Source organism: Lepisosteus platostomus, chromosome 1 (genome assembly GCF_059453375.1).
Source record: "Lepisosteus platostomus isolate fLepPlt1 chromosome 1, fLepPlt1.hap1, whole genome shotgun sequence".
Classification (NCBI taxonomy): domain Eukaryota; kingdom Metazoa; phylum Chordata; class Actinopteri; order Semionotiformes; family Lepisosteidae; genus Lepisosteus; species Lepisosteus platostomus.
In genome coordinates this window covers 79,794,977-79,809,525 of record NC_142611.1, presented here as the reverse complement: position 1 = coordinate 79,809,525, position 14,549 = coordinate 79,794,977, and the positions used below count along the sequence as shown (strand labels likewise).

The following is a 14,549-nucleotide window of genomic DNA, read 5'->3' as shown; positions in this document are numbered from 1 at the left end:
ATGAAGTAAATTCAGATATATTGCAGATATCATTGGATGGTCTGAATTGTTTAAGGAGAACATTATAATGATGTGATACTGAAGTTATAAGGGTGTGGCAGTGTGAAATGAGAGTTCAGATTCCATGTGGGAGACATGCTGTTTACCTAGATCACTCCTATTGTATTGGTAAAATTGTCACTTTGTTATCTTGGAAGTGTGCTGTCAAACACATATTTCCCCAATGAGACGACAAAGCTTGAATTGAATGGTATAGATGGGGTCCAAAATAAGTATCCAGCAGTAAGGAATTTTGACCTGTGTAATTCGCATTGTAGCAACCAACTTAATAACAATGCAGTGCATAGGATTATGTGCAGCTGTGCAGTTGGCAGTATTGGGGAAAGTTGCCTTTAAAAAGTAATACATCTATTACAAGTTACTTGTGTAAGACACTGCTTTTTAAAATCAATAAGAATTTGGAAGATACATTTGCAAAGTCATTATGGAAAGTTAAAAGCTGTTATGGTTATCTAGTTAGTGTGTGTGTAGTTGCCCTGTAAAGCGATGCGAAATGGATTACTTTTTAAAAGTTGTTTTCCCCTACACTGGCTAAGAGCTTCTGAGAGCCGAGAAGACCTGGGAGACTGCAGCATGGATCATGGAGAGGAACATGTTGCTGCTTCTGGCCTTTTTTTCTGAGGCCATGAGAAAAGCTTGTCTGAGCAGCTGCTGGCTGTTTACCCCTGTATTATTGCAACAGTCAGAACTAGAAGTACAAATGTGCTGCTGGTGGAAGAGAAGCCAGGCTGTGACATTCGAATGGTTGTAAATGGACGGATACTTCTCTCTTGGGAGGTGCGATGGCATCGGCCCCCACGTCACGGCAGCAGTGCATCCTGGCCTGTTTGACATGCAGGTGGCCTTTGTTTTCGTTTGCTTCCTCTGCTTTGCATTTCATTTTCAGTTCTGAAGAAGTGCGCAAGACTGACTTGGTCAATGGATTTGAAGGTTTTGAGTACTTTAATCTGGTCCTCTTTTAGTTTTCTCTATTTAAGACTCTTTTTGCTTGTCAGTGTTGGTTTGAATGTATCCAGGAATGTGTATGGTTACTTTTCTCTGAGGCCCTTTAGTGCCAAGCACAAAGAAAGTATTATTATTTAACATGATAACATTGCGCTATTTCACAATAAGAATTGTATTTTAACAAGATGTTGGGATTTTTGGAAATGGCTGTTGAGGTGTTTTAAGAATGTAGAGACAAGGGTTGACACCTGGGTGGTGTCGAAATTTGCAGTTCTTGGAAGCTTCAAAGCAAGAAAGTAGCTGAGGTGTTGGCAGAGAGGTAGGGCGCCTGAGACATCCTCTGGTTAACCTTGGTTAATTACGCTCTGGGTAAGTGAATACCAGTTATCACCAGTCAAGGAGCACAGAATGAAAAGACAAACATGGAGAGAAGAGAGGCCAGAAGGAAGGAAACAGGAGAAAAAGATCAGCCTTTTGGACATGGTGTGACTTGTATGGTGTATGTTGCATTGGGTGCTGTTAAGTTTTGGTAATGTCATTATTCATAAATATTTGTTAAACCTGTGTGCTTGAGTTATATTACTCTTCACCAGAGCTGTGCCAGAGAACTCGGGTGCCTTTAATTATTCCTACCACTGGGGTATATTCTTGGCATAACTTTACAAGTTGGCAGTTAAGATTAATTATGGATTAACACGCTCTGTATTTTTTGAATTTTGTCTTTTTGTAACAATAACATTGCGTATAACTTAAAGACGAAAGCCTGTCTGTAACACACTGTGAAAAATAGGCAAAATTAAGATTTGGCTCAAGAGACACAAGGTGTCTTCTGTTTCAGAGAGAAAATTGGGCAGAACAGTTACACGCAGACTCCTGGTGTCTTGAACAAGAGTTAAAAGTCCTTACTTGGTCGGTAGAGGTTGCTGTCATTTAGTTGGTAATTTTGTCAGATTGCCAGGGCTTGGTGGAGTGAGAGGAGGGGAGAGAGCAAAGAAGGATGAGCTGTGCAGTACCTCTCAAACCAGGATTATTTGTGACTTCAGGTGTGATGTCTTTCTGCAGCCTGTAGGTTTTCCATTAGTTGGTCATTGTTTGGGTGACTGACCATGACATGACCCAAGGCCTTAGTCAGGTTGGTCGCCTTTCGTGTGTAGACTCAGAGGTGCCAATTCTGGACAAATCATCATAAGGGAGGTTGAAAATGGGCCATGTTTACGATGTCCTGGTCTGTGTTACAGACCTTCATGTGCCTCTTATCAGGGATGCCCTCTCAGCTGCATTCCTACTGCTTTACAAAGAGGCCTAGACTGCTAGGTTATTGTCCGGTCAAGGCAACAGAAAGATTAGGAATGTTGAAAAACACATAATTACTAATGTATAAAAGTGACTTGCCATTACAACGTCAACTTACATTTTAACAATCCTGATTCAATGGATTGAGCACCAAATTAAACCTTATGACGTTTTTATTGTTACTATAGTTGCCGTCAAGAGGAAGAACAATTGTATTTGCTCAGCTCTAGTGTATAGAAAGCTGTATGTGATTTATCTTATTTGCAAAAATACTCTAGCAGCAATTTAGTAGTATATTTTTGAACTTGAAGTAGGGAGTTGTGTCAGTATGTCAGTAGTAAGGTTTATTCCATGTGGAAATGAAAAGAAGAGAGATCCAACTTTTTGGCTATGGAGCCTTCTTCTCACACCTGAAGTCATTTCCTGATCATTTGTCACGATCACAAACGTCTTATTTTGCGTTGCCGTGCTGAAGAAGGGTTTTATGTTAACCTCCATTGCTTTGCATTGTACTCGTTATCTTTTAGCATTATTAAAGTACCTCATTTCTCTATTATCTAATCAGTATCCAGATTCCAAGCTCTGTTTTGCTTAAACATGCATGAATGCACTGTTTCTGATGCTCAGTCTGAATTTGGTTATCTGTAGCGTACTCCTAACACTGCCCTTTGAATATAAGTCTATAAGTGGATTCTGAGACCCTTGGTGCAGTTTGGCTGTTTTCGTGTCTGAATGTTCTGTGTGATTTATGGTGTTTCACTTCCCTGTCTCTCTGGAACACTGTGTGCCCACTAGGACTGTGTCACCATCCGTTGACTGGGTTTCAGCGATTCCAATTCCATCATAATTGCCTGCAAGTGCCACAGCTTTTGTATCGTGTCTTTTTTTTCCCCAGGTGTAAGCGTTTAGTTGCCTGCTCTATTGACATTGTTTTTCCTTGAGGTTCACCTTTAGAATCTACTCCCCATGCTTTTGTCTTGCGCGCCGCCTTTTCTTTAGATGCTTTCCACATCCAATCTCCCCCCCCCCCCCCCCCAGACTGGGCTTTAGGTTCTTATCTCAAGCCTACCGGTTCTCATTTGGATGTAATCTGTCATGTCTGTACAGGTACCTTTGCTTTAGAGTATTTCCCAGTGGCAGAGAAGCCTACAATATCATCAGAAGATGAAGTTTTCATTAGATCAATGATCTAGAGATTCTGTCATAACTAGCAAACTAATCAGTTTGGCAGGTAGTAACACACTTGGGAGGATTAGCAAACACTTGAGAACCTCTGAAAGAAATTAGGGATTTAGACCAAATTTAGTGCTGGCTAAACATCTGGCAGATGACATTTAGTTTAGCTGTAATGCATCTTGGGTGTTATATGCAGGTAGTAAAAACGTAAACTAAAGCTATGTAAGATAGCTTTATATCTATATCTATATTTAGATATAGATATATTTATATCTATATTTAGATATAGATATATTTATATCTATATCTATATTTAGATCTATATTTTCATACGATTTTTCTGCGTACTGTTCTGTTCTAGTTTGTTCTTTGTGTGTCCGTACTGTGAGTAACTCTTTTAGTGCACCCCTCACTGTACTGATTGTATTGTACTATTATTATTATTGTATCATTCGTTACACTGTGGCTGTGTTGTCTGTGTAAAGCTGCTGTTGCACTGCAATTTCCCTCATGGGATCAATAAAGTATCTATCGCAAAAGCAGACATTAAAGAAGCTATAATGTGGTAAAGACCTTATGTTTATTATTTTTAATTTCCAGCTCATATGGGGGAGGAAAAACAGGCAAAAGCCATGTTAGGATATTTAGTAAAAAGTTTAAAGAAATTTAAATCAAGGGTTGCATTTGTGCACTATTTAGACCTCATTAAAATACTGCTTAGGTTTGGGCACCATGTTGTGAGAAAGGCTTTCCTGTCTGGAATTGGTTCAGAGGAGAGCAATGTGCTTCTGTGCTCAAAGTACGGACCTTCTTGGGCCGTCTTGAACAGAGAAGACTGTGACGGGGGACTGTTCCTGACTGAACTATTCAGAATCCGCAAAAGCATTGATTGTCGCTTCTAAGGGCTTATCTGGAATGAGCAGTGAAACACAAACCAGAGGACTCAAGATGAGGCATTCTTTACACGAAGGTTGGTAGGAGTATGGAACAAGCTACAGAGCCATGTTGGTGAAGCCGATAACCTGGCTTCTAGTGAAGTGTTCTTTAGTATGCCGGGTCTGGGATGCTCTCGTTCCTTTAGGGGGCTAAGTCACTCGCAATCTCTGCTTTATTATAGAGTGACCGTTATCAGCCTATGCTGCACCATTTCTGTCCTGCCAGGAGGGGTGTCATCTAGGATCAAAAGTCATCTATGGAGCAAAAGTGGTCCCCCTGTGTTTTGATGAGCATAACTCCGTTGTTACCCAGATGTCATGGTCTGCTCAGTCACCAGATCTGGAGTGATACTTGAGACAGTGTTTTCCACCGTCATCAGCCAGCTGATTGAGTTTCTCGTGGCAGAAGGGTGCTGCGTCTCTCCTGCAGGATGCCAGGCTCTGTGCCAGGCTCCACGCGGTAACCCTGTGCCTGTAGTCTCATTATGACAGAGATTGAGCTTCACTTTCAGCTGTCTGCAGCTTTGTACAGACAGTTGACATCCTTTAGGCTTGACTTTGTGTAAGATTGTGTAATGTTGGAAATGTGATGTAACATCGCTTACGTTACGTAGGTCAGTGGTACTTAACCTTTACTGCAGCCTGACACCCCTTTGATTCTCAAAATACATTCTCGCTCCCCTTATCAAAAATGTTAAAATATTTTTTTTCAGTGAATTACCTGCTAAAAAATCTAGCCTGTCTCACCCCCCCAGAGGGACCACTGAGGCTATAGCTTAATTACTAATACGTGTTTGCTGATGCATACAGTATATTTCCTGTGTATTATTCTCAAACAAGAAGGCAGGTATAAAGTGTCTGTGTAAATTATTCTCTTGATCCTGTCACAGGGAACACCCAGGTGACTTTGTATTTCATAAATATGACCGGGTAGGCTGGAGAATAGAAAACGAAAGTTACTGCTGGCGAGTATCCCTTTTCGAATGAGTCAGTGCAGAGCTCTGCTGTGACAGCACTAAAAGTGATTTTGTTCTGATATTTGATACACGCACTCTTCTGTCCTGCTTCTGTTCCTTTAGGTTACAGAACTCCAAATTACGCTGATGAAGAAGCAGTCGACTTTAGATCAAAAGTAAGTCTGGTATTTTTTTCAGTCTGTTCTGGTTTGGGTTACTGTTGCTTTGCAAATAGGCAAATAGATTAGATTTTAGAAATGGGCTTTTTATTATTTCATGTTCCTCAGATATGACTTTTGATCTAGAAGAATACAGAAAATGTTAATTAGTGAGGATATAAATATCCTGAATTATCACAGAGCTTAAGGCAAATGTGTTAGTAATCTACTGTCTAGGTCTGCCACTATCTCATCTCCCTGTATGAGGAACAACACCCCTGCACTTTGTCTTCATGTAATCTTATCATAGAATGTTTGACCTGTAAGAAGTTTTTTCTTTCTTTGCAGCTTGTGATGGATTTATGGCATGAACAACATAGAGATTTACCATGTATTCTTAATCAAAGAGTGCTGAGGCAACCTATGTATGGTAAGGTGCACAGTTTGTGATATTGATATAAATTTAATCAATTTCCCTTCGGGATCAATAGTCTTATCTTAAGGTGAGATTTAATTATTTAATGTAAGTAATTACATTAAGGAATTCTATAATACTAAGAGAACTGGATCCAGTTCTCAAAAAGAGTGGTGGCATGTCAATGCCTAAGTGAGTTTTATTACTAGGCAGTAAATATTAAGAATCTTTCATATTGGAATTCAGCTCGATTATTATATATTGGAGTCAAATCTGGCCTGGCTAAAAATTGAAATTAAATACTGCAGACTCTTCCAACCTTGCTGTCCTCCTCTTTACCCCTGATTATTTCTCATAGTGTAGCAGAATCTTCATATTTGGATTCAGTTCTGCAGCAGTTTGGCTTTATCACTCTCCTTGCAATCCCTTGTTAATGCTAATTTGTTTCCCCCTTTCCTTGGTGATCAGACTTTCCTTAATTATCATCAGAATGGGATTTTGACAATCCAGTATTTCTATGTCATTGGAAGAACTTGGAAATTAAATTTTCCCAGTCCCACTTTTTTCAATACTCGACGATCAGGCACTTCACTCAAATTTCCTACTTCCCTTCTCCCCCCCGATCTGACAAGAAAAGGACTATAAATAATTACAGTGGTGGGAAAATAATAGTAAAAAAATGGAGTGAACAGTGTTGCAGTGGAGGTTAAAAAACATGATACAGGTTTTTTCCCTGGTGCAACAGATGCAGAAGCACAGCTAGTAAAGTGCCTCAGAAATTAAAACCTGAGAACATTAGGGAGTGAAAGGGTCTACACTGATGTACTGTATGTGCTTAATGATGTGCAGGTGTTTACCAAGGGAGGAATCGACAACAGGACAAACTTCTCTATTAAGTAGTAATGGCACACAAGAGGCAGAAGTGTAAAAGAAAAGAGATGCAGCAGTTCAGCTGTGGAGCCTTAGGTACAAGAAACGCTTTAGGGACATCTCAAGAACCTGATGGTGTTCTACCAATTGTATTGAAGGAAAGATGTCAGTGAGCCCTTCTCAAAACTCCCCACGATCACACCACATAAGGTAGTGTGATCATTCAAAAGGTTCGTAAGCATAAGGAGACAAAGCTGAAACAAGTATTGACAGATGTGTAAGTCTTAATGTTATAGACATAGTAATGTCAGCTCAAATAAGTATCAGGCGGTAGGAATGTAGGGGGAAGTGAGCAAGGATTTAGAAAATGTAGGCCTTGCTTAACTGACTGAAGAGTTCTTCAAGCAAGCAATAGCAATAATGGAAACAAAATGAGCATATAATACAGGATATTAATATTGAGAATGAGTTAATGTATGGAAAACATTGTAGGGATAAAAGGGAAAATAATGTCATGACTGCAGTACCATAGGGATGTGTATGTTCTTTCTAATTTGTACCAAAAATTAGTATTCTGGTATGGTTAATAATCTACTCAGGTTTATAGGTACAAAAATTGAATTTCCAAGTACTGTAATAGCAGCAAATGAAATCCAAGACTGGTCAAATACCTGTCAGATGATTTTTAACCTAAATGAGTACAGGGTTTACATATAGGTAGTAAAATCTAACTATATATATATAAAAAAAAAATGATTTTGGAAAAAGAGTTGGAAGAAGCAAGTGTTTTGAAGGGTCAGGCGGAGAAAGAATTGAAACTGAATTGTGCTTCAGCTGTGTACTACTGCATTAGTTGACAAACTTTTGCAGTACCTGGATCTGCTGCCAAAAGCTCTACAGTATTTTGCTTTATAGCCATTCCTGAGTGCAGTTTGCGCATACATTAAGGCCTGTAATTAAAGACATACACTTGAATTACTAACACAACACTGTTTGTGGCGTGTTTTCCACATACTGCAACAATATTCCCAGCAATTAATTTTCATAAGCATGTTTTTATAGCAAAACACAATCCTTCTTCCAGCAGAAACAGCATAGATATTGTCTTGTTTGGCCACTCAATTGTATTTGCTTTGTTACCCAATTGTCTGTAAAACCTTTAAAAGTATACTTTATAACTGAAGTAAAATTGTATTGGAGTTCATTGAAATTTAATGGAATTCAGGCGTAATCTCATGTTTTTACATGCAAAGTGTAACTTGGTGCATAGGGAGTCTATAGAAGGAGGATTTCTGTCTGTCCAACCTTCTGGTTAAGGTAACATCTAAGTTAGAATATCTCTATATGGTTGGTTTCTTTTTTAATAATTGATTAACTTAAATATGATAAAACACACCATGTACAGTATATTTTAAACATATCCATGGGATTTACCTTTAGTGTACTGTTTTTAACCAAAACCTGATTTAACTTTAACCCATTGGGTTAAAGTGAGGTTAAAGACTGCTTTTAAAGAGTTATTTACATTGCTCCATCTGTATTTCTAAATTGTTATATGTCAAAAATTAGTTTGGTTTTCAGTCTGTTATTTTGGTACCTTACAGTCTATGTACAGCTTTTGCAAGTTTCTAGATTGATTAACATGTGGACATTTTTCATTCAAGTATATAATAAAAATAATTCCTTTCATCAGTGTAGCATTTTTCTGAACACTTAAGGCGCTTTACAGGTAATGGGGATCCCCTCTACCACCACTAATGTGCAGCCCCACCTGGATGATGTGACGGCAGCCGAAGTGCGCCAGTACTCTCGCCACACACCATCTGGTAGTGGGGAGCAGAGCAGAGTGATGAAGCCAGTTCAGAGATGGGGATTATTAGGAGGCCATGATTGATGAAGGCCAGAGGGAAATTTAACTGGTCTCCGGGTTAACACCACGGAGAGTCAGGACCCTGGTTTTATATCTCATCTGAAGGACGGTGCATTTTATATAGTGTAGTGTCTCCATCACTATACTGGGGCATTAAGACCCACACAGACCGCAGTGTGAGCGCCTCCTGCTGGCCCCACTGACACCTCTTCCAGCAGCAACCTCAGTTTTCCCCAGGAGGTCTCCCATCCAGGCACTGGCCAGGTTCATACCTGTTTACTTCAGTGGGCTGCCAGTTGTGAGTTGCAGGGTGATATAGCTGCTGGCAGTTTGTACTTCTTTACCATCATATGCAACTTGCAAAGTGGTGAGGTTAGGGTGAACATTTCTAAATGTTTAAAACATTTAGCGAATTATTTGTAAATGTTTGTATAAGCACTGCACAATAAAACAGGAGTTTGTGTCTTGCAGTCCTGAAAATGTTCCCAGTACTGTGTGCAAGCCATTCAGGCCTTTTTTGTTAGGTAAATTTTACAGATCTCAAGTGTTTTTAAATATTGTAAACAGGCCTCTAAAGAAAAAAAACTCAGTCCAATTGTGAGTTTTTGACTAAAACCTAATGTTTCCCCCCTGCTGTATGTAAACTGGAGAATTACTGTATATCCCTGGTTACCTTGGATTTTACTGAAGCCATGACTAAAAGCCTAAGGAGGATCTGGTTATAGGTCCTGGGTTTATATTGCTCATTTACATTGTGATGTATAACAAAGCAGAGATACTAACCCCACTTTAGCCTTATATCCCCGATTCAGTTTAATCTGTATCGGTTATTTCCATATACCAGAGTCTCATGTTAATGATTTATGGTCTTAAGTTCTTAATTGGGTGCTGTCATGCACATGCTTACATGACCACTGGGGCACAGTTTGATTGTCAAAGAGCAGATTGGACAAGTCACCCTCTAAACCCTTCCTCACTTAGATTCTTATGAATCTGCAATACGACTGTCAAGTTAGACAGCACTTAAACTTCGGCTCCAGTAAACTCTGACAGACTGAACTACGAAAATAAATGGGTTAATGAAAGAATTTACATGTACTCTAAGGAATATACAATGACTGTGCAAAGGTGGAAATTAACATTATGATTAATGAATATTGTTCCAGTGGAAGATCTGGTTGCTCAGTGCCGTTATATTTTCGGGTTTTGTTTTCCCTCTCTTTTTCAGGTTTAGATTTTGAAAGGTATGATGATGATGATTATGACAATAGTGATGACGACAGCGATGACTATTATAATCCTGCAGACTATAGTCAAACACCATACTGTGGATTTAAGAAACATTTTTTGACCACAGCAAGCAGCTTTGATAACCATACAAATTACAGATATCTAGGAGGTTTCTCCACCGAGGTGAGAGTTTTGTGTTTTTTGGGGGGGGGCCTGGATTAAATCGAAACTCTCCTCATGTGCCACTTACAAATTACAACCCCAAAACTGGATAGTAGTAAGTTTTTGAGTTGCTTAATGGGACCCAGCTGTCAAAACTTGATGTTCTCACTTCATAAGCTTGCTTAGGATAATAATTAGGGTGCAAATGACAGCTGTGCTGAGGTCTTTCCTGCTTGTTATGTTGAATACACAGTTGTATTGTTTGGGAAGCTTCTGACTCTTTTTGTCCTGGTGAGTCTGTGTGCCATAGATTCACAAGAATACTGAGTCCTGGGGGTCGGGGGGGATGTAAAAGAAATTCTTGAGATGATGCCTCAATTTTAAAGAATTACTTATCAAAACATTTTTGCTAGGGTCAGTGAAGGCACCTAGGATTAATGCAGTCGATCAGTAGTGGGGGAAAAAGTGTTTAATTTTTACATTAATTTTAAAAGTGTTTAGTTTGTAGATTAGTATAATGGTTTTCAGTGAAAGTTGTATGTGCCCCATTAAGGCCTGTGCAACTCTTTCAGGCTCTTTGTCAGAGTGAAAATATGGTACTTCATTCACATCTCCTTATGTTCTGTTGAAAGCAGAGGAATTATGGAAACATCCGTGACAAATTTGTATGTGGTATGACTTAAAGTCAAAATATTTTCTCCACAGGAAGCAGAAAAAAATGCTAAAGAATTAATAGAAGAAGAAGAAAGAATTAAACAAAAAGCTGAAAAGAAAAAGCTTAAAAGAATGGTGAGTACATTCATAAGTCAAGATGGATGCAGAATGAGTTAACAAATCAAGAGTTAAGCAGCTCATTTTTTATCAGATGGTGGAGGGGTTTATTCAGCTGTATGGGTTTGCATGTATTTATACCTTATTAAAACAATTTGATGTATTTGATCAAAGGATATTAACTAACTGCAGCTGTTTTAGAAGAACAAGGTAATAAACACCTGTTATGCTGGCTTGTCAACTATATCGATCATCGGTATTATTTAAAGGATTATCTGTTTAAATACACCGAGATGCAAGAAGGATATAAAGTAAAACAGGAGAATTGCATGGTGATGTCTTCTAATTTTTCCAGTCTGCTTTTCAAAAACCACTTTTATGATTTCAAAAAATATCTAATTTTATTTTAAGTTAAAAGCTCTTTATAGGCTATTTGGTCTTCTCTTCGTTACTTTCTTCAAGGTGCAGTGTGCTGTTTTCTTGATCTTGAGAAAATGCAGTATGTACTGACTTAGTGTTTTGTCTTCCAACAGAGGCAGAAAGAGAGAAAAAGAAAAGAAAAAATAGAGAATAAAAATAAAAAAGTGAGTGGCTCGATGTGCCTCCTTTGAACAAATTGTGAATTTTTGTAATTTAAGTAGTGAACACTATTTGTTCAAATGCTCTCTTGGTTCACTCTTGACAAAAATGCTTAAATCCATTATTAATTTTGCCACACATTTTGTACATGTGGATTATCATCTGGATTTGGATTCTGTTGTCTTAGTGCTGAATATGTGGCAAGTGTTCATTTATTCTCTCTAAGAAAATCTACACAACAAGGTCTGGTTGGAAGCAAATCATTTGACACGCAATGAATAGTTCTGTTCTCTGGATTCATTTCAATTTGTGTTAAATCTTTTTTTTCTTATGGCATTTTGCGCAGGCAAACTCTCAGAAAGAAGCATCATCTAAGAAGCTCAATAGCACTGTCAGCGAAGAAGAAAATAAGTCTAATAAAGATATGTCCCCTGAAAAAGAGGATGCTTCAACACCATCAGACCAAAAGAAAAATAAAGGTGTAATTAGTACTGAAAATAGTGAGGAAGATGAGAGCCAAGAAGACAGTTCAAAAAGTGAATCAGAGGTGAGCTGTTGGTGTAAAATTTTGATCATCATGTTATAGAAATATATTAATGCTCTGGAATCAGTCCAGACAAAAGCAACTCCATATATATTCCTGTGTTTGAGGAAATGTCCTACAGTGATAGATGAGAAGTACTGAACCCTTTTAGTCCTGAACAGAGTAGACCATGAGGAGACCTAGGACAGTTATTCAAATCCTCAAAGTCACAGTGGACATTGCAGAAAACACACTGCTGCTCTGGAATCAGTCCAGGAAATATCTTAACTTAGAGGCTGAATGACCTGAGCCTTTTTAGTCTGAAAACCCTCAAGGGCACTGACAGTCTACCCAAGCTGATTACGGACAGTGAAGTGCACATCAGAGAACATTATTATAAAGTATTTGGATGTGCCTTTAAAACTGAGAACAGGAGATTTTTGTATCTAAAGGGTTGTAGGAGTGTGGAACAAGCTACCCTGTCATATTGTTAAAACCCCTGGCTTCTTTCAAGAAACAGCTGGATAAGATGCTCATCGGTTAATTATAAAATGAGCCAGACTGTGTGTTTAGTTTTTGACATTTCCTTATTTGCAGGTGCAGGCATTACCTTTGTTTTCCCTGTTCATGTCGACATCATTTGATTATTCTTGTTTTTTTGTACCACTTTCTTTTTTCTCTAGTGTTCATCAGACACTAGGTGTGATGTAGGGTGTTCTGAATGTATGTTCCATTAAGTGAAGATTGCAATTAGAAGAAATGTATGTTCAGATGTAAGCAGTAAGTCAGTGTCACCATGTTTACTCCAAATATTGAAGGATCTGCCCTTTCTTCACCTGTTGAGATTTGTCACATTATAACTTTGGTTTGTCTCGCAGGATGAGCTGGACATGAATAGTTGTTTTGTGACTAAAGCTGCTAGCATTGCTCAACGTAAAATGGATAAAAAGCCTAAGCCAGAGAAGAAAGAAAAGAAGAAATGTTCTCCAAATAGATCAGATAGGAAGTCGGAGGTGGAACTGAATACCCAGCAAAAGGTAAAATGAGGGGGTGGGGGTACCATATGTCTTTTGAAGAGAGAATGCAATACCATAAAAAATGAGGAAATCAGGGAATGCATCTGTATATATAATATATCATATTTAATATGATCTGAATTTATGGCTGTTAAATACCAAATATCTAAAGGTGACACACACATGGCAGGGAAATGTAATCTCTAGCTCCCTTATTCTTCAGTAGTTCAATGTTGAGTGTGTTAGTGAAGATTAATAGTTTGAAGTAGAATAACAATAGCATCGTGTCCTGTGTATTCAAGTTTGACTGCTGAGAACTGCATGTTTTGTCTCCATGCGCCCTTCAGAGACCTTTCCATAGGAGAGCAGAGTTGATGTGCTTCACTGTGGTTCTCAGCATGCCTTCTGCCAAATCTAGTTCAGACTTTTTACATTTGCTAATGGATTATCCATAAATAATATACTTAGAATCTTACCTTAACTTTATATCTTCTTTGAAAATTGTTGCAGAATGGTGCAGAAAATGGTGACAAGGACATTATAGTGAAGAGTATGGAGTTAGCAGGTTAGTAAGCATAATTTAACTGTTTTACTCTGATTCTTGCATCTTATAGATTTCTTATGCATATTTCTTAGATGCATGAGTTTTATTGATGATTTTCACTGATTTAAGGAAGTGCAGAAGGCAAGATTGTAATGTATCTAAATAAAACAGCTTGGTGTATTTCTTGAGCTAAAACTGATCTCCTTTTTGTTGCATATTCCAGTAGAGTTTTTTTTTCTTATTTGGACGTAGTTATAGAGGTGCCCGTGTAATCAAACTTTATGACCGTGTTTTTTCCGCAGTGATTGGAAATCAGTTGGCTAATTCAGGCCGCTTTGAAGTTGCTGTGAAGTATTTTACGGATGCAATTAAATATAATCCAAAAGAGTTTAGGTAAGCCTTTGCATTTAGTGAACACTTTCATACTGTGATGCTTTTAAAAGAGCTGAACCTTTTAGTCCTGAACAGAGAGGACTACAAGGGACCCGGTCCACTAAAATTGTTGACCAAATCAATTAAGTAAAAAATCATTGAAGCACGAAACGGAGAACATGTTTTCACAGATGAGAGTTCGGCACTACTTTACGTGAAAGGGTTATGGGTGTGTGGAACAAGCTTCCTATCCATGTGGTTGGAGCTGTTAACCAGGCACCTTTCATGAAATGACTAGATGAGACCTTCAGAACAATTAGGTATTTACTATAGTAAGCAGCAAAACTGCCCACTAAAAATGATCACCTCTCATTTGTAACCTTTCTTTTACTCAGTCTCAATTTAAGATAATGTATCCCTACACAAATATGTTTAATCATGCTTGTTATTATTATGCTGAAAAATAGGTTGTGATTCCGGGTTTTATTTATTCAGTGCTAAGGTGATTCTGAAATCTTTTCTTTGTAGAATCTTTGGCAATCGCTCTTTCTGTTATGAGAAGATGCAAGAATATGATAAAGCGCTCAGTGATGCAGAGATTTCTCTCAGCATGAACCCTAAGTGGACTAAAGGCTTGTACAGGAAAGGCAGGGCTCTGGCTGGTTTGAAGGTAA

The 14,549-nt window shown here is 38.3% G+C and overlaps 1 protein-coding gene across 6 annotated transcripts in view; it reads left to right on the top strand.

The window, feature by feature from the left end:
• Positions 1–14,549, top strand: part of LOC148679004 (uncharacterized) — a 37,914-nt gene that overhangs the window by 9,465 nt on the left and 13,900 nt on the right. For all 6 annotated transcript variants that reach the window (XM_088638339.1, XM_088638348.1, XM_088638356.1 and 3 more), the window contains exons 2-11: positions 5,489–5,541; positions 5,872–5,953; positions 9,907–10,091; positions 10,776–10,859; positions 11,375–11,425; positions 11,767–11,967; positions 12,822–12,980; positions 13,470–13,524; positions 13,806–13,896; positions 14,404–14,545. In XM_088638339.1, coding sequence (XP_088494465.1) covers positions 5,489–5,541; positions 5,872–5,953; positions 9,907–10,091; positions 10,776–10,859; positions 11,375–11,425; positions 11,767–11,967; positions 12,822–12,980; positions 13,470–13,524; positions 13,806–13,896; positions 14,404–14,545 — 1,103 coding nt within the window. The remainder of the gene's footprint in view (positions 1–5,488; positions 5,542–5,871; positions 5,954–9,906; positions 10,092–10,775; positions 10,860–11,374; positions 11,426–11,766; positions 11,968–12,821; positions 12,981–13,469; positions 13,525–13,805; positions 13,897–14,403; positions 14,546–14,549) is intronic.